The sequence below is a fragment of the Sus scrofa genome, chromosome 1 (assembly GCF_054392235.1).
Source record: "Sus scrofa isolate SSC_HxYL_T2T_F1_AM1 chromosome 1, Sscrofa_HxYL_maternal_Yorkshire_Landrace_v2.0, whole genome shotgun sequence".
Taxonomy (NCBI): domain Eukaryota; kingdom Metazoa; phylum Chordata; class Mammalia; order Artiodactyla; family Suidae; genus Sus; species Sus scrofa.
In genome coordinates this window covers 253,014,903-253,041,827 of record NC_139383.1, presented here as the reverse complement: position 1 = coordinate 253,041,827, position 26,925 = coordinate 253,014,903, and the positions used below count along the sequence as shown (strand labels likewise).

General features: G+C 42.8%; 1 protein-coding gene across 6 annotated transcripts in view; it reads right to left on the bottom strand.

Moving 5' to 3' along the window:
* Positions 1-21,765, bottom strand: part of MSANTD3 (Myb/SANT DNA binding domain containing 3) — a 30,501-nt gene extending 8,736 nt beyond the window's left edge. The window contains exons 1-2 of one of the 6 annotated variants that reach the window (XM_005660297.4): positions 21,431-21,765; positions 6,243-6,693 (exon numbers count right to left, since the gene is read on the bottom strand). In XM_005660297.4, coding sequence (XP_005660354.1) covers positions 6,243-6,660 — 418 coding nt within the window. In that variant the 5' untranslated portion in view covers positions 6,661-6,693; positions 21,431-21,765. Of the gene's footprint in view, positions 1-6,242; positions 7,505-9,296; positions 9,349-19,701; positions 21,046-21,087; positions 21,242-21,430 lie in introns of those variants that run through there. The other 5 variants (XM_005660296.4, XM_003353591.6, XM_003353592.5 and 2 more) reach the window with 5 other exon arrangements.
* Positions 21,766-26,925: the final 5,160 nt, after the last annotated feature.

Genomic DNA, 26,925 nt, shown 5'->3' with positions numbered 1-26,925 from the left:
ATAAGGAGATTCCCAGTCTAGGGGTTGAATTGGAGCTACAGCTGCTGGCTTACACCACAGCCACTACAATGCAGGATCCAAGCCATGTCTGCAATCTACACCACAGCTCACGGCAATGCCAGATCCTTAACCCACTGAGCAAGACCAGGGATTGAACCCGAAACCTCATGGTTCCTAGTCGGATTAGTTTTCCGCTGCACCACGACGGAAACTCCCAGGGGCCTTTTGATGATGATGACAGCTGCTACCGTTTTCTAAGTATTTACGCACTAGGTTAGTGCTTTGTAGCATTACCTCATTTAATCCTTACAACAACCGTCTGAGGGAGGTATTATTATAGAAAACCAGACACAATGTCCAAAGTCATTTGACTAGTTGAAAAAACCACAACTCCAATCTGGGTCTGCATGACTCCAAAATCCAAGCTCAACTACTACAACATCCAGCCTCTCACTATGTCACTTGCTCAGCTATTCACTTATGTATTTTGAAATGCAGTCTCCAAGGCATATCTGCTACAAAACTATCTATCATTAAGAACATGGGTGTAGGAGTTCCTGTCATGGCTCAGTGGAAATGAATATGACTAATATCCATGAGGATGCAGGTTCAATCCCTGACCTCACTCAGTGGGTTAAGGATCCGGCGTTGCAATGAGCTGCAGTATAGGTTGCAGACATTGCTGCGATCTGGTGTTGTTGTGGCTGTGGTGTAGGCCAGGGACTACAGCTACGATTCAATCCCTAGACCGGGAATCTCCATATACAATGGGTGCAGCCCTAAAAAGACCAAAAAAAAAAAAAAAAGAATATGAGTGTATATTCCAAATTTTGATCTCCAAATTTCTCTCCAGAATTGTGAACATGAAGGCAATATAGTTTATGTCTGGGAGCAGAGAAATGCCTCTACTTTAAAACTAATTTTTTTAGATTAAATGTGTGCTAACATACATTTTAAATTTTTTTAAAAACCAGGCCTCTTAAGACTCTGGCAGAAGCTAGGGCTTAAAACTGGAGAGGCCCGATGGAGTAGTTAATTAACATTCACACAAATATTAGCTCCAATGAATGGAAGCTAGTGTTCAGATGGGAGAATCTCATCTTAATTGGAAAAAGACTACCCTGGGAATGGCAACCTACTGCAAACACACTATGTAATCTCTCTCCCAGGTAAAACAAAGCCACTCAAAGTAGAAAACAACTCAATCATGTGCAAAATGGATAGGAAGGCCTAAAGGCTTTCCTGGGAGCAGAGAACACAGTCAAGGGGGTATTCTTCCACTTGGTCAATTTGAGTTAAGTTTAATCTCAGCAGGAAAACCTACTAATGCAGTAAAAGGATGGGAAGGAAACTATGCACAGGATAAACCCCAGCTCTTCTCAAGAGAGCAAAGGAAGCAGGACTGATTGGGAACATGGATAAATAAGATGTGGTGGAAGCATACTCTGGAATATTATGCAGCAACAAAAAGAGACAAATTAGATTTACACACTGCAATGGGCATTGATTTTAAAACATTCTAAGAGAAAAAAGGCAAGAGAAAAAAGGCAAAAGAAAAAGGAATGTTATCTATACACAACTTTTAATTTACATAAATTTAAAATATATCCACACGCAACATCAACACATGCTTTCAAGAACATATAAAAGCACCCACAAGCACACTGGAATGATTAGTGTGCAGGAGAAAAGAATGAAAGTGCTGAACAGGGATGAAAAAGGAATGAACAGGGAGTTCCTGTCATGGTTGAGTGGGAACAAAGCCACCTAGTATCCATGAGGATGCGGGTTCAATCCCTGGCCTGGCTCAGTGGGCTGGGGATCTGGCATTGCCGAGAACTGTGGTGTAGGTTGTGGATACAGCTTGTATCCCACGTGGCTGTGGCTGTGACGCAGGCCAGCAGCTGTAACTCTGATGTGACCCTAGCCTGGGAACTTGCATATGCCGCAGTGTGGCCCTAAAAAGCAAAAAAAAAAAAAAAAAAAAAAAAAAAAGGAAAGGAAAGAAGAAAGAGGAATGAACATGTAACACACACACACACACACAAAAAAGGGCTTTTCCAGATCAATGATGCTAGCATGCCATGACTACAATATAAAGCAGTCCCATGTACTGGAGTTCCCACCTCCCCGAAATAGATTTGTACTAAACAGTGATAATAATGCAATCTATTAAGACATGTTTGCATTATTTAATACAGCTTTTCATACCTATGCTTGCATTACTAGACTGTAGCTTTACAGTAGAGAAATAATAGCGTATGAATTAAATGTAAGTTCTCTTAAAATATTTGAGTACTACCTGAAAGTTTAGTTTTCTTAAATGTATTTGACACTCGGCGACCTTGCCTTCCTGACCATGCTTAGCAAATTTTGTTGGCTCCCTTAGTTCTGCACACCTGTTCCCCAAGGATAACAGAAGGTAAGTGTCAAAGCCAAATGATCACATATCATAAATCTACAAGGTATGAATTTTTTAAATATGCGTAAGGGAAAAATACTGGGATTTTGTTTACAAATACACTCCTACATGTTAAATTTTAAGACTACTATATTGGAATACAAGATGTACATTTCAGCAAAGTCACTGACTACAAACATAGGGGATGGTGATCAAGATGACACAGCTGAAGCCATCTCACATGAGAAATAGTTGTAGGGAGGCCTCTAGTGGAATCTGCTAGGCTTCTTCCTGTTTAACAAATTCCAACAAATCTTTGAGCACCTAATTCTGTCACAGGCACTCTGTAAAGTAATAGGACAGTGCTGTCTGAGGGAAATATGAGATATACATGTAGTCAAAATTTTTCTCATAGCCACATTAAAGTAAAAAGAAGTTAATTTTAGTAATATATTTTTAATCCAGTATATCTAAAATACTGTCATTTCAACATTTAATCAACATAAATGTTGTTAGTAAGAAATTTTACATTCTTTTTTTTTTTGGTCTTTCTGGGGCCACATTCATGGCATATGGAGGTTCCCAGGCTCAGGGTCAAATCAGAGCTATAGCCGGTAGCCTACACCACAGCCACAGCAATGCAGGATCTGAGCCACGTCTGCAACCTATACCACAGCTCATGGCAATGACGGATCCTTAACCCACTGAGCAAGGCCAGGGATTGAACCCGAGTCCTCATGGATGCTAGTTGGGTTCGTTAACTGCTGAGCCATGACAGGAACTCCTACATTCTTTTTTTTTTTTTTTTTTTTTGGTACTAAATTTTCAAGATATAATGTGTATATTTATGGCACATTTCAATTCCGTCTCCCCACATTTCAAGTGCTTACCAGCCTCATTTGGCTTCTGGCTACTGTCTTGGACAGCACAGTGTTAGAGATATTAACTACACACACACAGTCCATATATCAAAATACACACAATGGAATGAGAGCCATAACCCTACAGTAAGTTTTCAACCTTTTTCCCAACAAGACCCAGAAGGGATGATTAACAATTCCAGTCTTCTTTTTCTTTTTTAGAAGTTGAAATGCAAAATGAGTGAGGTCACCTCAAAGTTGTTTTAACGTATGGAAAGAGTTCCAGGACCTTAACTACTAGAGTTTATAGATTACTTTGGCAACAGTTCCCAACTGACAAAGCAGCATAGTTCTCTACCACTCCCCAGATTTGACCTGGAAATAGGAAGCACATAGCATGTGGTTGTACTTTAATAATCAACAGCGAAAAGGGAAGTCTCATGTGTGGTATATTTACAAACATCCAATTTAAAATAAATCTCTTTTACAAGTGAGCCTTTAGCAAATGCCACTACAGGAAGGACACTGAGAATTCACATTTATTCCCTTCTTGCTAGAAATTTAGAAATTGTGTTTATGGGTAAGTGAATTTCATTGTTTCCTCCAAAAAGAAAGCAAAAATATTTGTGGAATGGACTTTCTAGATTCTACCCTAGAATTTGAAAATGGGGAAATAAGACTGCCCTGCCCCCTTAGAATAAGCCTATGAAATCAACACGCAATAATCTAGATCACAGCTTTTCAAAGTGAACTGAACGCAGTCCATACCAGCATCTTCATGGATAACATCTCCCATGGAATATAAGCCACTTGAAAAGCAGCCCTGCCTATTCACTTCCCTCCCTCCCTCCCCTAGCACCATTCCTTTCACTGCTTCACAAACACTGAATTGCTCCAAGGCCAGCATAATAGAGAGGAACTGGCTGAAGCTATAAACATCTCCAAAGCAAGGACACTGTCAATTAGCAGCGGGCCCTCTCCACCACAGAAGCAGCAATGAGGAGGGGTGAGAGAGAGCTGGTAGTGTCCCCATAAACAATGTCTTCTGGGAGGTGCCCTGGCTGGGAAACTCAAGAATCCAAACTCAGACACAGGGTTCCTATGCTGAGAAACAATGCATGAGTTCCTAGATATTCACCACTGTGGTTGCCCAACTGGCTCCTTAGACTTAACCTTGGCCAAATGATCAGCAAACATTCAATCGTAATTTCGCTTCCCAGCATGATCTGCAGACAGGGGGAAAATATTCTAATCAAAACCGTATTCTCTTCACTTGGTTATTATCTTTTCCACTCTATACAGAGAATATTCTTGGTTTTAGACAATTTCCTTTGACTTTTAATTAACCAGTCCCTCAGAGCTTAATTTACTCTGGGGATAGTAATAAGTGAATTTCTCAGCCTGCAAGCCAAGAATTGGATTTTCCTAGGCAAATGCTTCCTGGTTCCTTGGAGCACCTATGAGCAGCCCTCTGGCCTTCCTAGAAATCTTTTTTTTTTTTTTTTTTTTGCCCACCCTATGGCATATGGAGTTCCCCAACAGGGATCAGATCCAAGCCACAGTTGTGACCTATACCATGGCTGCAGCAATGCCAGATCTCAACCCATTGTGCAGGGCCTGGAATTAAACCTGCATCCCAGAGCTCCAGAGATGCTGCTGACCCCATTGTGCCACAGTGGGAACTCCTATATGCACCCTTAAATAAACTGGTTGTTTCTATCTTAAAAGAGGCAGGAATTACTGGCAATTTATCTGTATGTTTTCCCATCCTCCTCTTCCCTGGAGATATTTCAATAGCCCCTTAATTCCAACCTTTTAAAGCCACGGCACACCCTCATTATGGCCTCGATTATATGAGTTTTACCTTCTCTAAGAATCATATATGACATATTTTTCTCTTTTCAATGGAAGTATATTAAAACTAAGACAAATTTTTCCCAGAATTTCTCAAGTCTCCTGGAGTGCACAGACCAAAACTACAGATCACAATATAATAATGGGTAGAAATGCTGTTTTTCTTTTTTTCTTTCTTTTTTGTCTTTTTAGGGCTGCACCCACGGCATATGGAGGTTCCCAGGCTAGGGGTCTAATCGAAGCTACAGCTGCTGGCCTACTGGAGCCACAGCAACACCAGATCTGAGACTTGTCTGCGACCTACACCACAGTTCACAGCAATGCCAGATCCTTAACCCACTGAGCGAAGCCAGGGATCAAACCCGAAACCTCACGGTTTCTAGTTGGATTAGTTCACGCTGCACCATGACGGGAACTCCAAAATGCTGTTTTCAACCTGGGTGACTGCAGCGCTTTGCACATACAGGCCCTCAACAAATATTTTTTGAAAAAAAGAATACAATTGAGTGAGTGAATACAAATCCTCAAATTGAAGTTCCTGTTGTGGTGAAGCAGAAATGAACTCAACTAGTATCCATGAGGATGTGGGTTCGATGCCTGGCCTTGCTGAGTGGGTCAAGGATCCCACGTTGTTCTGAGCAGTGGTATAGGTCGCAGAAGTGGCTCAGATCTTGTGTTGCTGTGGCTGTGGTGTTGGCTGGCAACTGTAACTCCGATTTGACCCTTAGCCTGGGAACTTACATATGCTGCGGGTACAGCCCTAAAAAGCAAAAATACGTACATAAATAAAACCTCAAATTCTTTTTAGTACATTGAGATAGGCTAAGATAAGCAACTAGCGTACGTCCTCAATAACCATATTAATGTAGCCCCTTATTTTTTCTTCTTAAGGAATAACAGAGATAAGTGAGATCTAAGAGAGAGAGCACAGGGAGATGAACAAGAGCTCCCGGTCTTAAGTTCGACTTGAATGTACTATCCAAACTGGAGATTTTGAATTGGGAAAGTCAAGTTTGATATGAAAGTTTCTTTTTTTAATAAGTTCCCTCAAAATGAAGGACTATAAAAAGTGCAGTGTCAAACAGGTACCCAAGGAGAACGAGCAAGCGGGCGTCAGGCACCCATACCTTGGGCGGCGGCATCAGCGTGGTACTCGGGCTCCTCCTCAGGAGGGCTCTGCAGGAAGTACAGCTGCTCGGGCAGCATGTTGGCGATCTTCTCCTTCCCCAGGACGTGGGTGCTCAGAAGCGGGCTGACGCTCCGTTTCACTTTCTCTCTCCTTTCATGGGCCATAATCTTTTTGGTCCGAGCCTTGATGTTCTCCCAGCACTTCTTCAGCTGTTTGAAATCCCGCAGCGACACGCTGGGTTGGGAGTTATATTCGTGGGCGAGCGCCTGCCAGGTACGCTGCTTGAGGGCAATAGTTCGCGCGTCGCTTTTCTTACACTCCAGCACATACTTGTACTTTTCTACTAAAGCAAGGAGGATGCTCTTTTCCAATTCTGAGAAGTATTTGGCAGGTTTTATGATTTCGTTGTTTTGCATTTTCCACTATGTTTCTCCTGGCTGTCAGCTATCCTGGAACAGGAAGTTTGGAACAATCCATTACTAACTCCAATAATTTAAAAAAAAAAAAAGTCAGTGAATCACGCAGGTTTAATCCCTGACTCGATTCCCTGGTCTGAAATTTAGTACTTTCTTTTCCATTAATGTTGGATTGTGATATTCTCAAGAAAACATTCGAGTTTAACAGGAATGGGGTTTTACTTTAAAGTGGATCCTTTTCTGTAAGTCTTGCCCATTTTGTGATTATCTGGTACAGAGAGCAAAAAAAGAAAAGTTGAACATCTGTGTGGAACTCTAATGTATTTAGTTCTGCTCAATGTTAGGGAACTGATAATTCCCCAAATTCATAATGTTAGGCAGCTTTTGAATGAAACAGCTCTCTCAAAGTTTTGTCACAGCTGAAGACACGAGAAGCTACTGTGTGATCAAATATGACGGATAATGTAAATACTATCAAGATTTTAGAATCATTAAGAACTCACCCAAAAGATGTGACATTCCCATCACTATGTCTGTCCTTGAATAGGTCCATGCTCCTAGAAGAACCTCAGTTTCTTCATCTTTAAAATAAAGGCTTGGAGTCTGTCATCCTTAACGTCTAAAGACCACTTTTAAAAGGGTACAGTTCTGGAGTTCCCTTCGTGGCTCAGCAGTTAATGAACCTGACTAGGATCCATGAAGATTCAGGTTTAATCCCTGGCCTCGCTCAGTGAGTTAAGGATCCGGTGTTGCCGTGAGCTGTGGTGTAGGTCACAGACGCAGCTCGGATCCCACGTTGTTATGGCTGTGGCGTAGGCCAACAGCTGCAGCTCCAATTTGACCCCTAGCCTGGGAACCTCCATGTGCCTCTGGTGCAGCCCTAAAAAGCAAAAAAAAAAAAAAAAAAGGTGTACAGTTCTATGTAAATAATGAATATAATTTCAGAGGTATAAGAGCCTAGATGCTTGGAGATTGAATCCAATGTCCCTCTTTTTTTTTCCTGGACATTTCATAAAAATGGAATAATTCAATATGAGGTCTTTTGTGACTTGCGTCTTTCACTTAGCATAATGTTTTCAAGGTCTGCCTACATTGTAGTGTATATCAATACTTCATTTCTTGTTATTCCATTTTATAGATGTAACAGTCTACATCCATTTACCAATTAATGGATTTTTAAAATTGAGATAGACTTGACATATAACATTAGTTTCAATAGACAGCCAACAAGGACCTACTGTATAGCATTGGAAACTATATTCAGTGTCTTATAATAACCTATAATGGAAGAGAATGTAAAAAAAGAATATATATATATATATATATATTCAGCTTTATATATATATCTGAATCACTTTGCTGATACCTGAAGATAACACAACATTGTAATTTAACTATATTTCAATAAAATTTTTTTAATTTTAAAAAAAGAATGGATAATAAAGATTTTACAACAGTAATTATTTTAAAACATTAGTTTTAGATACACAACAATTATTTTTTATATATATATAGTGATATGATTACCACAGTACATCTAGTTAACATCCATCACCACACAGTTATAATTTTTTCATTTAAGATATATTCTCTCATAAACTTTCAAATATACAATATTATTAACTATAGGATACCTGTAGTATATTGCATCCCCAGGACTTATGTATTTTATAATTGGAAGTTTATACTTTTTGGCCACGTTCACCCATTTTCCCCACCCCCCACCTCTAGCAGCCACCAGTCTGTTCTCTTTATCTGTGAGTTTTTCTTTCCTTCCAGATTCCACATATAAGTGAGATCATATAGTATTTGTCTTTCTCTATCTGACTTATTTCACTGAGCATAATACCCTCAAGGTCTATGAATATTGTCACAAATGCCAGGATATCTTTCTTTTTGGGGGCTAAGTAATATTCCTTTGTGTACCTATATACCACATTTTCCTCATCCTTCTTTTCAACTGAGGGAACTAAGGGCCAGTAAGGTGAAATGGACTGTACAAGATCACATAGATGGTGACTTTGAGAAATCAAGAACCTGGGTTGTCCGAATAGTTTGGTAATTGTTTTAAACACAAAAAAAATAGCCATTTTTATTATGTATATTCCATTAAAGTCTTTGTTTACAAATTACAGGAAATGTTATCAATTTTATATTATTTTACAAATTTGAAATGACATTACATTTTCTCCTTATTATCAAAGTCTACTTACCCTTTTATATTTTTAATAAAAATTGTATATATTTCAACATACATTAATTTCATTTGATATACACAGTAAAATGCTTACTACAATCAAGCTCAATAATATAACATTTTTCTCATGTAGTTACCTTTTATGTGTGTGATGAGAGCACCTAAAATCTCTTATCATATTTCCAATATTTATACACTATTATTAGCTATAGTCATAACTGCCATACATCAGATCTCTAGATATTAATCCTACACAACTGCATTTTGTACCCTTTGACAATCATCCCCCCATTTCCCCCACCCCCCCATCTCGAGTCCCTGGTAAGGACTGTTCTACTCTCCGCTTCTATGAGTTTGAATAATCTGGTATTCTTAAGATCATTTCACAATTATCTCTTGGGCTCTCACCTTGAGTGATTCCAAATTACTCAACCATGACTCCCTAGGTCATCTTGCCATTCTCCTCAGTGCTGAACTAGCATCTTTCACACAATGGATGTTTAATGAGTGTCTTATTTCACTGAACTTATGTGCATTTTACGACCTCATACTTTCCCACATCTTTTAATCACAATATACTTCCTAAAAAATTAATCTCTCAGATACATTATGGCAAGAACGTCTCCAAGCAACAGAGAATGTGGCAATGAAGCAAGCTTTGCGTGTCCTTTTAGTGGAAAGGGCCAACATGCCCAGTCCTCCTTATGTTCTCCAAGCCTCTGATTTTTCAGAATAACAGGGAAGCATCAAGTTACTATCGATGTAGGCTATTTAAAAGTAACGAACCTGGAGTTCCCATCGTGGCGCAGTGGTTAACAAATCCGACTAGGAACCATGAGGTTGAGGGTTTGATCCCTGGCCTTGCTCAGTGGGTTAAGGATCCAGCGTTGCCGTGAGCTGCGGTATAGGTCGCAGATGCGGCTCAGATCCAGTGTTGCTGTGGCTCTGGCGTAGGCCGGTGGCTACAGCTCCGATTAGACCCCTGGGAACCTCCATATGCCGCAGGAGCCGCCCAAGAAATGGCAAAAAGACAAAAAAAAAAAATAAAAGTAACAAACCTGTAGCAAAAAGAATTAGAAAGTAACTTGAGAGGAGTTCCTTGGTCAAAAGTGGGACATTCAAACACTGACAAGAGTGATGGGTACTCAAAGATTCATTAAATTATTCTCCTGATCTTTGTGAACATTTGAAAAGTTCCATAATAGACAGTTAAGGGGAAAAGTCTGTGGCAGTTAAGTTTACAGTACACTGATTTAAAGTCACACTATAACAAGTAAGCTATTCACGTACTATGCCTAGGGAGGGATTACTGTAGTTGTAAATAACTGAAATCTGTTAGACCTGAGCCAGATCCGAGAGCCTTAAAATTGAGGCTAAGGAATGTGGGCTTTACATGAGAGCAACAGAACCTGATCAGGGTCTCCCACTATGTACCACGCCCTCCCAAAAGCTAAAGTTAGGTGTGATCAGTGTCTTTAGATAGAAGGCATCCTGCCTCTCATTCACCATGGACACATCAGTATCAGAAATCAAGAGATTTAGACAAGTCACAGATGGTTTGGCCGTCAGCTCTTCGGCAAAGTTAAACAAGGGGAAATTTATCTTTGGAGATATGTCCCTGCACTTCTAAATTCCCAGGCCTATGCTTCAGTCATGTCCCTCTAATGTTCCTAGGATGATCCAATCCAGGCGCCTTCCTCCCCAAAGGCCCACAATTAATTTTTTGCTTTCATCAATACTCCTATTTGTTAGAAACCAGTGTTCCCAAATTGAAATTTATTAACACACATTCTCTTCTGTATTATCTTTATCTGCCAAGACGTCTATGTCCAACTTTATGTCCTATGATTTTTATTATGAACTTAACAGGTATACTAAATGATTTTAAACATACATAGTCTCTAGAGCAGATTCTGATCTGATGCCTTCCAACTCTTCTGTCCCCACCCCGGAGAGGTCTACCTTCCCCTATACCCCACTCTTTTTAAGAATCCCTGCTATAGGGAATTCCCTAGCGGTAGAGCAGGGTAAGGATTTGGCATTGTCACTGCAGCAGCTTGGGTGGCTGCTGTGACACAGGTTCAACCCCTGGCCCGGGAACTTCCACATGCCACGGGCAGGGCCAAAAAAAAAAAAAGGAATCACTGCTATAAGGATTGAGAATCTGATTCACAAATGAAAAAGGGATTGTTCCCTGTTTCATTCCTCCCCCCACCCCACTCTCCATGGCATGTGGAAGTCCCCTGGCCAGAGATCGAACATGCGCCACTGCTGCAGCAATGCTGGATCCTTAACTCACTCACCACACAGGAACTTCCCCTCTTTTGTTCTATTATAGGTAATGCTATTTTATACATTATACATTTTTTCTTTTTGTTTTTTGTCTTTTTGCTATTTCTTGGACCGCTCCCATGGCATATGGAGGTTCCCAGGCTAGGGGTTGAATCGGAGCTGTAGCCGCCAGCCTATGCCAGAACCATAGCAATGTGGGATCCGAGCCGAGTCTGCAACCCACACCACAGCTCACAGCAACGATGGATCCTTAACCCACTGAGCAAGGTCAGGGATTGAACCTGCAACCCCGTGGTTCCTAGTCGAATTCAATAACCACTGAGCCATGACGGGAACTCCTACATTTTTTCTAAGTAAAATTTTTTTCTATCTTTGATTATTTCTTCAAGATAACTTCCTAGAAGAGGAATGGTTGCCACAAAAGATAAAAACACTTAAGACTTTGTTTCATCACTATCTGTCCTCCAGAAATGGTATACCAATTGACATTACCATTTCCTTGACTTCTGCTGTTAACATTTTTTAAATCTATGCCAACTGTGGAGGTGAAAAATGTCCCTTCATTGTTTAGTGATACATGAATTGCAGCTCTCAGGCAAATAAGCCACACTCTGACTGAACAAAGTCCCTGTGATACTTAGTGGAACTGAACTCACATGGAATTAGTTGCCAGCAATAATTCTTCCTCATAATGTTTGCAGTACCACTAGCTGCCACCAGGTGGTGGTGGGCTAGTGAGGCATCTAAATTTATAAAAGACTTTAACCTAAGTGTGGCCAGTTGAATCTCTAATAACAGCAATAATAACAGTAGCAGATAACTTTTATTGAGCCTTTACTGTGGGTTTGACACTATACTAACTGCTTGATACTCACTATAGCATTTAATCCTCCCCAAAATAGTCCCTGAGAGCATCATTTGTTACACTGGTTAAAAAAATAACTTTATGAACAGTACCAGAAGAAATTATACAACCACTCTCAAACGCAAATACTTAGAATTACCAACACCTGGGGACCATTAATAGCCCATTAACAAAACTGTTATTTAATCACTAGCTAAGTAAATCCAGAGTTACCAATTTACTTTGCTTAATTTTGTAGAACAGCAGGCCTCTCTCAGCCATGTGGTTGTATCCTGCCGGGTTATAAAGGGATTCTGGGACAAGATAGTGTACCCCAAAGGTCCCCAATGGCTCCCAACAGTCTCATGAGGCAGGCTATTTATCCCCAGTAACCAATTATTATTCCTATTTCCCAGATCAGAAAAGTGAGGCTCAGTTAACTTGCCTGCGGTCACACAAATAGTAAGTAGAAGAACCAGGATTCAAACCCAAGTCTGACTCCATGCCGGTGCTGTTCTAGGCTCTGCTTAGCCTTCTTCTTGCAGAAGTGACAGGCTCTGGGCCCAAATTACATGCTCAAATTACATGTCAATTAGCAATCTGTCAGCAGGGACAAGTCCTAGGGTAGAGCAACCAGGGGGAGCTGTGCAAGCTTCTGTCCACATCTGTTGATTCTTCCCTCCCCATACCCAGCACCTCCCCACTTCTATGTCTCAAGCCAAGGGTCTACCACTCCTCGCCCCCACTCAGGTGCACCTCTCTCACTCTAACCAGAATTCTGAAGTAAGTTCCACTGTTTATCTGCTAAGAATGTACATTTGAAAAGTAACTGTAGCAATAATATGGAGCTTTAAAATGGTCCATGCCTCAGGGGAACAGAACGCTGACATTCTGCTTGAGCACCTGACAGTCCTAAGTAAACAAACATTTCCCAAAGAAAGAGATCTCCAGGCGAAGCTTATTAATAGAAACTTCCAGGCTATAAAGCACATTCTAGCTTAAAATGGCTGAGCAATGTCCATAATTGGCTATAGATGACAACATAACAAGCCTTTTCCCACTGCATCAGCTTTTATTAGCAACTGCCCTACCCTGCCCCCCAATTCTGCTCAGTACTAATGATCTTATTTTGTCTGCTGTTCTGCTAGACAGAGGGGCTACCCTTTCTTATGCATGGTTGTAGCACAACAAACAGCCCAGAGTGTAGTAAAAGAGCCCTCACATAGTGAGCCCTCAGCAAAATTTAATGAATGAATGTATTATGATATAAATATAAAACTGCCCACCATGCAAGGAATGAGTAACATACACGATAAAACAATCAGGACGCCAAAAACTACATTAAAGTAAAAATGTTCATCTGAAACAGCAAAAATGAAATGCAATGGAAGTTTGTCTCGGGCTAGGCAAAGACCCATAGACAAGACTATGTAAAATAGCAGGTATTCCAATGACTGTGAAAGAACAAAGAGGAAACAATAAGCACAATTCCCTGAATTGTAACACTGACTAAACCATGAGAAGATTATAATGAGTACATTTAATATTCACCTTAAAAATCCATCTGTTATGGACTGAATGTTTGTATACCCCCCAAATTCATTTGTTGCAATGCTAACAATGACTACATTAAATAGCATTGACTATATTTGGGGGTTGAGCCTTTAAGGAAATAATTAAGATTAAATGAGGTCATAAGGTTGGGCCTTGGTTCAAGAGGATTACTGCCCTCATAAGAAAAGACAGAGAGCTTGCCACCAACCCCATGGCTCACAAAGAGGGCATGTGGGCACACAGAGAGATGGCCACCACCTATAAGCCAAGAGAAGGGGCCTCAGAATGAAACTTACCTTGCTGGGTACCTTGATCTTAGATTTCCTAGTTTCCATAACTGTGAGAAATAAATTTCTGTTGATTAAGCTTCTCAGTCTATAGTATTTTATCACGGCAGGCCTGGCTAATATACCATTCAATGATGTTTTAAGTCTACCGAGGATCAAACTAAGTTCTAAAATTTGAGCAAAGACGAGAAAAAACTGGTTAGATCTTAATTCTACTGCCCTTTGTAGAAAAAGGAGTTCTATGAAATCAATACTTAGGGAGTTCCCTCATGGCTCAGCAGATTAAGGATCCAGCATATCGCTGCTGTGGCTCTGGTTATAGCTGTGGTGCAGCTTCAAATCCCTGGCCTCGGAACTTCCGCATGCTGTAGGTATGGCAAAGAAAGAAAGAAAGGAAAGAAGGAAGAAAGACTCAGGATGGGAACCATGACTAAGAATTTGTGACAGAGAGACCTCAGACAGATGTTAGGATCATAATGCACTACTGCTCTTAAAGTGAAGTGAGGAGTCTCCTGGTGGCCTGGTGCCTAAGGGTCTGGCGTTGTCACTGTTGTGGCTGAATCACTGTTCTGGCATGGGTTTGATCCCTGGCCTGGGAACTTATGCATGCCAGGGTCATGGCCAAATAAATAAATAAAGTGAAGTGAAATAACCAAGACACTGCATGTAGAAAACCTGGGTTCAAATCCTGATTTTAGCACTCACCTAGCTGTGTGACTTTGAGCAAGTCAATTAACCTCTAATCCTTCATCTGTAGAATGGGGTTAATACCCCATCCAGCCTTATCTCTACATAACTGACCTGCAATGGGAGGAAAGAAGAAGCACAGACTAGAGCTTCAGTAAATTTTAGTTCTCTCCACCCCTTTCGCCCATACTGAACTGTTTCCAAAAGTAGAACAGTGGCCTAAATACAATATATAGTCAAGTGTTTATGGGCTCTTTTATTTGCTAGACACACAATTCAATAAATACGTAATGAATCTCATCAAAGGCTCAGAACTACCCTAGAACATGTGGGAGATAGAAAGACAAAGCTGAACCACGTAGTCTGGAAGGAGCACCGGCATGCAGAACCAAAGGAGAGGCACACTGAAACAGATGCCATCATAAAGGCCAAAGCACCCTGGGCCTTCAGAGGAGGGAGGCGGTGAATGTGCACTCTTCACGAACAAGAGGATGGAGCGAGATCTTTAAGCATATACAGGGTATGAACAGAGATAGCTGAAGGACATCCCTCAGATAGATGGTTGATAAGCAAGGGCCTGGACTCTGCATGGTGGCTATGTTCATGGAAAGGAGGGGGTGCACACCAGGGACTGTTTCAAAGTGAGAAATGGGCCAGACATGCACGTGTCCACATTAGGGTGGGGGATCAAGAGAAAGCAGAGGGAAAGAGGATACGCAGAGGACTTATATATGCAAACACTGGAGAGAGGGGTATTCCTTAAGATCGAGGGGCTCACAGTCCAGTGAAGACAGAACACAACAGTGTACTGTGGATGCTCTGGTGACAGGACAGTGTGACAGAGATGTGCCCAGGATTGGGCAGGATCTAGAATAGGGACTGTAATTCTCATCAGAATAGACTGGAATTAGAATTAGCATTAGAAAAAAGGAGGGCCACTTGGGAAAGAGAGAAGCAGCAGCATACAGAATTGGTGGGTGAGCTGCTGGGAGTGTGGCGCCCACTCCCTGAAGGGAGGCCTGGCCACAGGTTATGGGTGCTGAGTTTGCTCTTAAGAGATGAGAGGCTGTTTCCTACCCTTGTCCATTGACTCCGTTTCCTGACTCAGAAACAACCTAGAGCCTAACATGTTAAAACTAAAAAGGGACTAATCCTCTCACTTTAGAGATGAGAAAACTGAGGCCCAGAGCAAAGTGTGGGGGTTCCTGGGGGAGCTAAACGTGAAGCTTCATTATTAGTTTTCAACCCCTCCCTCCACATCTCCTCCCTCCACCATCTCACCAGCAAGATGCCCCTTTGCTAGGTATCCTCAAGCCTTTCCCCACTACCCCAAATGAAAACTCACTTTTGTGACATCAGGCAAGTCCCCTTTCCTCCCTGACTGTTGATTCCTCATCTCTAAATGATAAAGCTTAAACAGGTGTTCCCTAAAGCCCCATCCAGTGTTGACGGTCCACTGCTGCCACAATGGCTTTCCTGCAACCTGATTTCCACAGTTTTCTGCCAAATATGCATATATGGTATTTTCTGATTATTTATGAGATTAGTGGATCTACTAGCCAATGAAAAAGAGTATTACCACAGTATAAAGTGATCTCAGCACTTTAGAGGCGTTAAGGTCCATACGAAGGTTTAACTCTATTATAGGTTAAGGAGTTCCAAGTGAAATGTCTAAAGCAGGTGCTTTGATCTCTTGTTCACTACTGTAGCCCCAGCTCCTTGAAGAGCCTCGGGTACACAGTAGGCACTCAAATATTTGTGGAATATATGTTGACACTAATCTGCTTGCCATCTGCATTTTTTATTAATTCTATATAGACATTCTACTACCTTAAATTTCTCCTTTTATAAAGGATTTATCTTAATAAAAGTCATTTCCTGACTTCTTGTAAATACTGTTGTATTGTATGCCAAATTTTTAAGCCCCTCGCTACAACGAAAACGCTGTCATGATTTCATTTCAGGCAGCGGTAAAACTAATCAGACATGACTGTTCCAAGTACCTGCTGTCACATGTTCAGACATCTTACTCAGGTCGGCCACTCACCTGTGCCCTCTCCATCTCAGTTTTCCCCTTTGAGGGCTTTTCAGTCTAAACCTAGCACTACACTTGTTTCCTCCAAGGCTCTCCCTCCTCTTCCTCTCCACCACCCACTCCAGACGGCCCTGGAACGTGGAGGGGTTTATTTTTACCATCTGTGTCTGAGTGTGACGGTGCCTTGTGTTTAAGGCAAGAGCTCCCGACTCCCATCCTCCTACCCTCACAGTGCCCTCTGTAAACCAGAAGAAAGTTCTTAAAAGTCCTGACCCCTTCCTTCCCCTCCTGACAGCTCCATCCTAAGCCTTCTCCCCACCCCCTCCCAGTCTCCCTGAGATTCCCTCGTATCACTATTACAGTACCCTCCACAGGAAGTGCTTCTACAATACAGAAAGGCCCTGTAGGCAGGTGCTCCCACTCCAGCCTGCTTCTCATCTGTGAGGACTCTCTCCTCCCACCACTTCAGCAACAGCAGCTCTCCAATCTCTGGGCCAAGGGTCCCAAGTATTTACCTTTCCCTGCAGCCCTCAGAATTACTCTGTACCTCAATCTATCCATACTCTCAAGGGTCCCCCTTATCTAAGTGTGAGCTCCTGAGGCTTGGAATCATGTTATGTGTATCTCCGGCACACAGTTGATTCTTGGTGTTTGTGCAAAAGAAAGTGGAGGTGTCAAGGAGAACATCTCTCCAGCCCCATCCTCTCTAGCACCACACACATTTCCAACTCTCTGCCCACCACCTCTATCTAGCTGTCCATTATGGGGACCTCAGGAATCTCCAAAAACAAACAAATTATTGTACCACCTGCAAACCTCCTGATTTCTGATGACTTCAGCCACATTAACTTGGCTCAAAGCAGAAACTTCAGTGTGCTCTTCCGCCACATGGAACCACTCATCAAGCCCTACTCTACATTTTACCTCAACATCTCTTCTCTCTCTGCCATCCTCCCTGCCTATGTCTATCCCCCAAAATGATCACCCAAACTTGCGGCTCCTCCATACAGCTCCCAGAGGGGTCTTCCTAAAACACTGTGACGATGCCATAGTCCTACCTGTAAACCTCTGACATCTCTCCCACTGCCTAAGTGATAAATCCAAACTGCTCACACGGCATTTGAGGCCTTTCCAGGTCTGTCCCAGATTACAGTGCCCCCCCATGCCCCACCCAAACCTCCCTTTCCTCCCATGTATATTTCAACTCAGCCAGACCAAACTCACCTTCATGCCCTTGAACCTGCTGTGTTCTCATGCCTCTGGACGTGGGGCTTCCTCTAGCTGGAATCCTTTACCCCAAGGTCCACCAAGGGCACATCATTCCTCAAGGTCCGACTGTCATTAAAATTTTCCAAAGCCTTCTTCAACTAACACCCAGGTTGTTATGCTTATTTTATTTATAACAGCTTCCTTCTAAAATGAGTTTTGAGGCAGCTTACAAAACTATGCACATACTGCAACTAGATTTTTTTTTTTTAAAGAGAGAGAATATCAGAGCAATGACAAGACAAAGATATAAAAGAAGGTAGGAGGTCATGTAGCATTCCAAACCTCTATGATAGGAATTCTCTTGTGGCCCAGTGGGTTGAGGATCCAGTGTTGTCACTGCAGTGGCTTGGGTTGCTGCTGTGGCACAGGTTCAATCCCTGGCCTGAGAATTTCCACATTGTGCAGGCACGGCCAAAAACACACAAAAAACCTGTCTATGATCATGTCTCCCCTTGTTAAATCTCATTAAAGAGATAGACTGGCCCTCAGTATTCTATCCAGAATGAACAAGTTAATATTCTGTGAGCTCACTGCCAGGCGTACATGACTGTACTGTAGCACTTCCTATATTTTCTGTAATTTGCTCGTTGTGTCCATCTCCCTTACTAGGCTGGGAAATTCCTAAGGGAAATACATAATTTCTGACTCATCTCTACATCCCTGGCATGAAGCATATGACTCAGCGTAAGATTGGTATTCAGCAGGCAAGTGTTAAGCAAATGTCACCATAGACAGAGAAAAAAGTCCAAGAGCTTGTTGAGCTCCCCACTCTGCATGCAAAGAAATATTGTTTAATCCTCACGAAAATCACACAGCTGAGAAATGACAGAGCTAGGACTCAAACCCCTCACTTCTGTTGCTCCAGAGCTACTGCTCTTTCCACTAAACATACTGCTTCCTACCTTTATCACTACATGACCACACACACCCTCCTTCCAGGACTGGGTTGTGGTTTTTTTTCGCTTTTTTTTTAGGGCGGCACCTGAGGCATACAGAGGTTCCCAGGCTAGTGGTCAAAATGGAACTGCAGCTGCCAGGCTTACACCACAGCCACAGCAACGCAGGGATCCGAGCTGTGTCTTCAACCTACACCATGGCAATGCCAGATCTTTAACCCACTGAGCAAGGCCAGGGATCAAACCTGCGTCCTCAAGGATGCTAGTCAGATTTGTTAAACACTGAGCCACGACAGGAATTCCATGACTGGTTTTAAAACAACCTTTCTCCAAGAAACCTTTCCTGCTCACTCGAGAAAAGTCAGGCTGAGTCCAGCCCCAACTTTCCACAACACTCTAGTATGACATGTTCACACACTGGGAGAGGAGAGAGTGCCTTCTGGGTAGCTGAGCACTGACTGGTCTGTGTGAGCATTCTGCGGATGGTATTATGGAGTCCTCAGCTCTCCTTCTACCCTCTGTTCCCTTGGTGCAGTCCCTGGTCCCTGCCTTTCCCTTCCTTTTTCAGGGTCTAAAGCCTTCCAGTTTTCCCCATTCCAAAATGAACCCCTGGATAATCTCCTCAGGCCCACTCTTCTCTAGCCAAGTGAATTGTATTCAAAACACACTCCTTCGGGAGTTTCCCGTTGGGGTTTAGCAGGTTACGAATCCAACTAGTAACCATGAGGATGTGGGTTCCATCCCTGGCCTCGCTCAATGGGTTAAGGATCCGGCGTTGCTGTGCACTATGGTGTAAGGTGCAGACACAGCTCAGATCTGGCATTGCTGTGGTTGTGGCGTAGGCCGGCTGCTGCAGCTCTGATTCGAACCCTAGCCTGGGAACTTGTAAATGCCACAGGTGCGGCCCTTAAAAAAGCAAAAACAAAACGCTACTCCTTCATTACATCATTAGGTCTTTGTATTTTAAGCATCTTACCAACCTTTAGGGTGGGTGAGTGTTCCAATATCCTCAAGCATATTAAAAGAATTTCAAGAATCATGAGAAGAAAAACCATGACATTTTGGGAGGCCTCATCACTGAACTCTCCATCCATATGAATATTACGGGAGTGGCTTGGGAGTAAGAAGAGACAAGTCACTGATCTCACCCCAGGATCCCTTCCTCCCCTCCCTTCAGACAGGATGCTTGGTCTCTAAGGACAGGACGGAATCCTGGTCCAGAAAGCTGTTGGGGTGGTGGATCCTGGTCCCTTCCTCCAGATCCTCTTGCAGAGCTTTAGAATCCTCCCTTCTCCTCCCAGTCCACCCCTTGTCTCTCTCTGGCCCCAAACTCCCATAGCATCCTCAGTCCTGACTCAGGAACTATGTCACAACTGACTTATCTGACATGCATGCTGAAATGAAGACCCCTAGCCCTGATATCATCCTATCTCCTGGATTTGAAAGTATAACAAACACATCCCTGCATCCTATAATCACTCTCCTGATACTGCAGAAACATTTATAATCTAAAATGTTATGATACCTAAGAAATACCCAATCTCCTGAATCAAAACAGGGAGACCAAATTCTTCTCCATTTCCTATTCCTAAATAAAGATTACTTGTGCAATTTACAGTAGCTACATCCACAGCGCTAGTGCGATGATTTAATTAGGTAACTCATGCCAACTGTTTGGTACTTAAGGCCTGGTACATAGAAAGTACTCAAAATTTAGCTATGATCATTTATGTACATTAAATGATCATAGATAGGTACGCCTCTCACAATAGCGCCTGGGAGTGCAGGCATTACCTCGAGCACTCCACCGCCACCGGCCCCCAATCTCACCCCCATTTACAGAAGCAGCACCCAGGGCTGGAAGTAAAGGCGCTTTCCCAAGGTCAGGCAGTCACCGATGGGATGCTCGGCTTTCGGCCTCCGAGTAAGGGATCCCTCCCCATTACACCCCTGAAAGGGGCACAAGAGGTCTTAAAGGAGACAAGTATGGAAAAGCGCCGAGCACAGTGCCCAGCATACAGTGGGGACCCCGGGATGGATAGACCTGGGGACTGTGGGTCATCTGGATTCCTCCCAAACGGCTCCTCAGTCCCGGGAGGTCTAGAGTCCTCCGACCCCAGTGCGCCGCCTCATCTCCCGGAGATCTGCGCCCTGGGGCTTTGTACGCTGCAGGCCGGCTCCACTCACCGAGTCCCATCAGGACGCGCGGAGTCTGCCGCCCGGCCTGCGGGGCAGGGGTCGCGGCGCCTGGGCCGGAAGCCCGCCCAGGCTGCCCCGCGGCCCCGGCACGCCTGGCCCGCGCCTCCGCCGACCCCAGGCCCGCGCCCCCGCCCCGAGGCAGCCAGCCCGGCCGGGGAGCCTCCTACCTGCAGCGGCGGCGCGGCGGCCGCGGCGATCGGGGGAGGGGCCGGCGAGATGCAAGCGCAGGCGGCCTCGGCTCCTCTGGCAGGCTGGGCCGCCGGGAGGGCCGCGGGCTCCGGAGCGCCGGGCAGCGGCGGCGCGCCCCCGGCCGGCCAGGCCCCGCCACGCGCGCAGCGGCCACAAAGCCCGGGAGCCGCCGCCCCCTTGCGGGCTGCCGGCCGCCTGCGGGTCCGCCGGCGCCGAGGAGGGCGGGAGCGCGGCCCCGCGCAGTCCCCACCTCCCCAAGCCTGGGCCGCCGGCTCCCCTGAGGCTCTGGGCGGGGCGCAAAAGGGACCCCAGCCTACTCACCACTATCCCTCTAGGCTGACATTCTTGTGCTAATTGAATTCCCTCTTCCCACCTTGGCGGACGAGCTCCTGAAGGGCCTTAAAAACTGTTTCATTTCCATGAAGAACAACAAAAGAATGCATTTGTCGCAAGGGATTTGGCGGCCATGGGCACAAATTAGCTCAATCCAAGCTCTCCGTCGGATAAAGGCTCCTTTTCTTTCTGGGTACCTGACTACTTGAGTAGCCAACACTCTGCTGGGTTCATCTCAGAGTTTTGTTTTGTTTTGTTTTTTTAATTTGCGAGATGTGTCTCCCCCTAGGCTTTGCGCTCAAAGGGTAGAGACTATAACTCCTGCAGCCCAGGACCTGGTTCAGTCACTGTATGCTGAGTAAATTGGAATTTATGTGCTGACGAATGAATTTACAACATATCCAACTGTAGGACAAACCACCTTTCACCGTACCCTGACAAGGATAGGGGCTAGGTGTTTCTTTTCCCAGAATCCTTGGTAAGATTCCAAGCTCAGAAGGGCCGAGAGGGCTGTTGAGCTTTCCCTTGTTCTAATTAACATGACATTCATCTGACATAAAAATAACCTTTTTAAAATCAACAATCCAGTGGTATTCATTACATTCACAATGTTGAACAACCTCATCTTCTCTGTCTAGTTCTGAAATATTATTACCCCAAAAGGAAACTCCACACATAGCACTCACTTCCTATTCCCTCTTCTCCTCAACCCTAAGTAAACCACTAATTATTTTCTGTCTCTCCAGATTTGCCTCTTCTAGACATTTCACATCAATGGACTGGTATGTAGTCTTTTTTGTCTGGTCTCTTTCATTGCACATATGTTTCAGGGTTCCTCCAGATTGTAGCATGTATCAGTACTTCATTCCTTTTTATGGCTAAATAATATTCCATTGTTTGTATACCACAATGTGTTTATACGTGTATCCATTAATGGATATTTGTGTCATTTCTACCCTTTGACTATTGTGGATGGTGCTGCTCTGAACATGCCTGTAAATGTATTTGTCTGTATATATGTTTTCAATTATTTGGGGTATACACCTAGGATTAGGCTTGCTGGATAGGGTAATTCTACGTTTAGTTTTTTGAGGAACGGCCAAAAAGTTTTTCCATACTGGCTAAATGAATGATTTTACCTTCCAGTCAGCAATACATGAGGATTCCAAATTCTCCACAACCTCACCAACACTGGCTATTTTTCTTTTCTTTTCCTTTCTTTTCTTTTCTCTTCTCTTTCTTTCTTTCTTATTCCTTGAATATACATGAGGCTATTGCCACCCTCCCAGCTCCCACAACCTAGCTGCACATGACCCAGAGGCTAAGAGGCTGAGCCAGGTCTTTTGACTGCAAAGAAACACCTAAACACTTCTAGGGAGAGAAGCACCAATTAAAAATAAGGACCCTTTCTCTAACTTAGAGTTATACTGCTCCTTTTTTTTAACAACAGTTTGTCTGGTGTCCAAGTAGCTTGAAACTGTCCAGAGAACTTGGAAACCAAGACCATCTGGAGGGAGCTGCTATTGGCAAATAAATTCCGTGACACTCACTTCACTGGAACCCAAGGCAGTACACCATTTCCACTTAGAATTTTCCACTGTAGAGCCATGTTAGACATCCATGACAATTTCCTTTTTAATGGGGATACAGTCAAAAGAAAACTATTGAGGTGTGAAAATAGAAAGTTGATTTAGATTGGAAATTTGATTGACAGGTGTTACCATGGGGGGAAAGTACTAAGAGACAGAAAGTAATGTGAATCCTGATTTCACTGCTTATATTTTTGCAAACTAAGTTAACCTCTTAGATCTCTTAGTTTTCTCATTTCTAAGGTAGGAATAATAATACCTACCAGCCAGGGTGGATGAAAGCATCTAGTCTTGACTTCAATACGTGATCAGTATCATTATTATTTTTGTTGTCATTGCTCATTTTAAATAATGATTGCCATGAACCACATGCAGAAATGCTGCTAAGGAAACAGAAAACTCAATATTTAATCATGTATCTCCTCCTCAAATCAAGAGAGTAAACTATCTCCAAAACAAATGTTTCAGGGGTATCTTATGATGTGCCATGTGGTCACTGCCCTCCCAGCTCTCTTGTTCCCTAACTTAGCTCCCTCCTTATTCTCTGCTTTTGGACAAGCTTCCTAAACTTTGTGAGTCTTATGTGTTAAGTGACCCTACTTAATAGGATTGTTTGAGGATTCAATAAGGTATTGCATTTGTAAAAGGCTTAGTACAGTGCAAATTACATAAAAGTCAATAAACATTAGCCATTATTTATTATTATTATTATTATTTGCTGCACCCACAATGTGTAGACGTTCCCAGACCATGGACCCAAGCCACTGCAGTGATAACACTATCCTTAACCCACTGTGCCACAAGCCAACTCCATATTGTTAATAATAAAGCTGCTATAACTTCTCTGTGGAGTTAATAAAAGGGTGGAGTCAAAGGAAGCCATAGGAGTCACTCATCCCATGGTGTAATTTGTCCCTTCCTCAAGTACAGGAGGTCTATTCCCATGATGGAGGTGAGTGATGCACTGAACTCTGATAGCTTGTTGAGAATAAGCTATCTTATCATTACCAATATTAACCTTGATCACCCAGCTGAGGTAGCGTTTGTCTGGTTTCTCCACTAAAAAGTTACTCTTCCCTTTCCCCCTGTCGAGATTAGTCTCCCTTTTGTTGAAATTCATTGTCTCACCAAGCAGTCTTGACATATGAGCTTGTTTCTACTGAAGTTTTCTTAAGAGAGGGAAAATGCACTGATCATCCAACCTGACTACTCCAGAGTTCTGAGAAGTGCAGATCTCTTTGTAAATTAATACCTTGGGGTTTAGTTTATCCACCCATTTCAACTGGCCAGATCCAGTCTCCCTAAAGTTGAATTAAGTATGGGCATTAGAGACTGTGTTCATCAGGCTTTTCTAGTGGCAAGGAACAGAGATTTATGCAAACTCTCTAATTTTAGGTGTACTGAAAAATAGTAACCACCCAAGTTAAACAAAGCCTCACAGGAACCTAAGAGCCACTAGGAACCAATTTTTCTCTCTCTCATGTGAGGTCAATTTTTTGTGCCTTTCTATGTCTCTGCCTCTGACTTTCATTGTCTCTCCATTTCCCTCTGTCTGTTACACCTTTGTCTCACTATATACATACATACTCCTTCTTCCCTAACTCCCCTTACCTTAAGTGTGGGCTGTGCATAGTGACTAAAGAGTACAGAACCGAAAGGGGGAAAGGGAAGAGTAACTTTTTAGTGGAGAAACCAGACAAACGCTACCTCAGCTGGGTGATCAAGGTTAACATCGATAATGATAAGTGATGCTGAGAGTCTGTAACTGTGAAATGAGCTGATGAGAATGGCAGTTTACCCCTGTGTGTTTCCATCCCCAACCCCCAAACTCCAGTCTAATTGTGAGAAAAACACCAAAGACCAGCTGAGGGACAAAATACATAACTAGTACTCTTTAAAACAAGAAGGGCATCAAAAACAAGGAAAGTCTGAGAAACATTTACAGCCAAGAGGAACATAAGGGGACATGATGATTAAAGATAATAATGTGTGATTGTGGAGGGACTCTGCAACAGCAAAAGGACACTACACAAACACTAAAGAAATCTGAATACAGAATGAGCTTGAGTTTATAATAATGTATCAATATTAGTTCATTAACCGTGAAAAAGTTTCCATACTAATGTGAGAGGTTAACAAAGAAGAAGCTAGGTGTGAAGGTATATGGGAACACCGTACTATCTTTAGTTCACTGTGACTTTGACAATTTTGAGGACTCTCAGTCAAGTATTTTATAGGGGAGTTCCCATCGTGGCTCAGTGGTTAACGAATCCAACTAGGAACCATGAGGTTGTGGGTTCGATCCCTGGCCTTGCTCTGTGGGTTTAGGATCTGGCGTTGCCGTGAGCTGTGGTGTAGGTCACAGACACGGCTTGGATCCTGCATTGCTGTGGCTCTGGCGTAGGCCGGTGGCTACAGCTCTGATTCGACCCCTAGCCTGGAACCTCCATACGCTGTGGGAGCTGCCCAAGAAATCGCAAAAAAAAAAAAAAAGGTATTTTATAGGATATTCCTAAGTTTTTCTCAATATTAGACTGGAGTTATGGATTTGGAGTTATGGATTTGGAGGAGGGCAGTAGCTATTAGAATTTTTAAATATGCAATTCTAGGCATCTAGAAAAATACTGTTTGCACATATGTGGAAAAGGCATGAAAAAAGGTCTACTGAAGCATTATTGGAAAAAAATTTAAAATTTAACAGCTATTGATAGAAAAATGGTCAAACTACAGAGTAGCCATAGCATAGAACATCATATTTCATCCACTTCAAGATGTCATCAATTATAGACATCATTATTCTATGTATCATTAAGAAAGATGCTCCTAATTAAACTGTGAGCAAAAGCTTTTTTATCATTTGTAGTTTTTCTTTTATACTTACTCCAAAAGCCAAATGAGACTTAAGACATAGGTTTTTAATTTCATAGCATCCTCATGCATACATTAAAATGGAAGTGTTCATAAAATAAATTGATTAAAGCATATATAAATCTTCTTATAGTCTGAACCTTCCGAATCATGTTTAGACTCAGAATCATCAATATTCCAGGCTGCTAACATCCATTCTGCAAGTTTTGAAGCATATCCAGCAGGCAATGATAACTACATCACTACTGCTGCCTAACTGACAGCAACTATAAGATCCATACCAATTTTAGAGATCATAAAATGTGAATGAAAAAGTGCATATTAGAATAACGAAACAACGGTATTATGCAGCAGCTGAAGGAACCAAGGAAGTATCACATAGGCCATATTGGAAAGTTCTCATTCATATGGCCAAAAAAACCCAGCAAGTGCAAAAAATCTATACAATGTGAGTTCATTAATGGAAAAAGCAAAACCATTACCTGTATTTCTATGGCAGACACTAAAAATTTGGTTACCCAAAAGATAGTCACAGCTCACTTTTACTATGCCATGCTATACTTTAAATACTTGAAAGGTGGAGTTCCCGTCGTGGCGCAGTGGTTAACGAATCCGACTAGGAACCATGAGGTTGCGGGTTCGGTCCCTGCCCTTGCTCAGTGGGTTAACGATCCGGCGTTGCCGTGAGCTGTGGTGTAGGTTGCAGACACGGCTCGGATCCTGCGTTGCTGTGGCTCTGGCGTAGGCCGGTGGCTACAGCTCTGATTCAACCCCTAGCCTGGGAACCTCCATATGCCGCGCGAGCGGCCCAAGAAATAGCAACAGCAACAACAACAACAACAACAGCAAAAAGACAAAAGACGAAAAAATAAATTAATTAAAAAAAAATAAATACTTGAAAGGTAAATTACCTCCCTAGATCACCTTGTTGATAGAGGGGTTCATGTGATATGGTATGGCCAACGAGTTGTACGTAAACATTCTATTAGGGCTTCCTTCTTTTCTTTGTTTCTTTTTTTCTTCTTT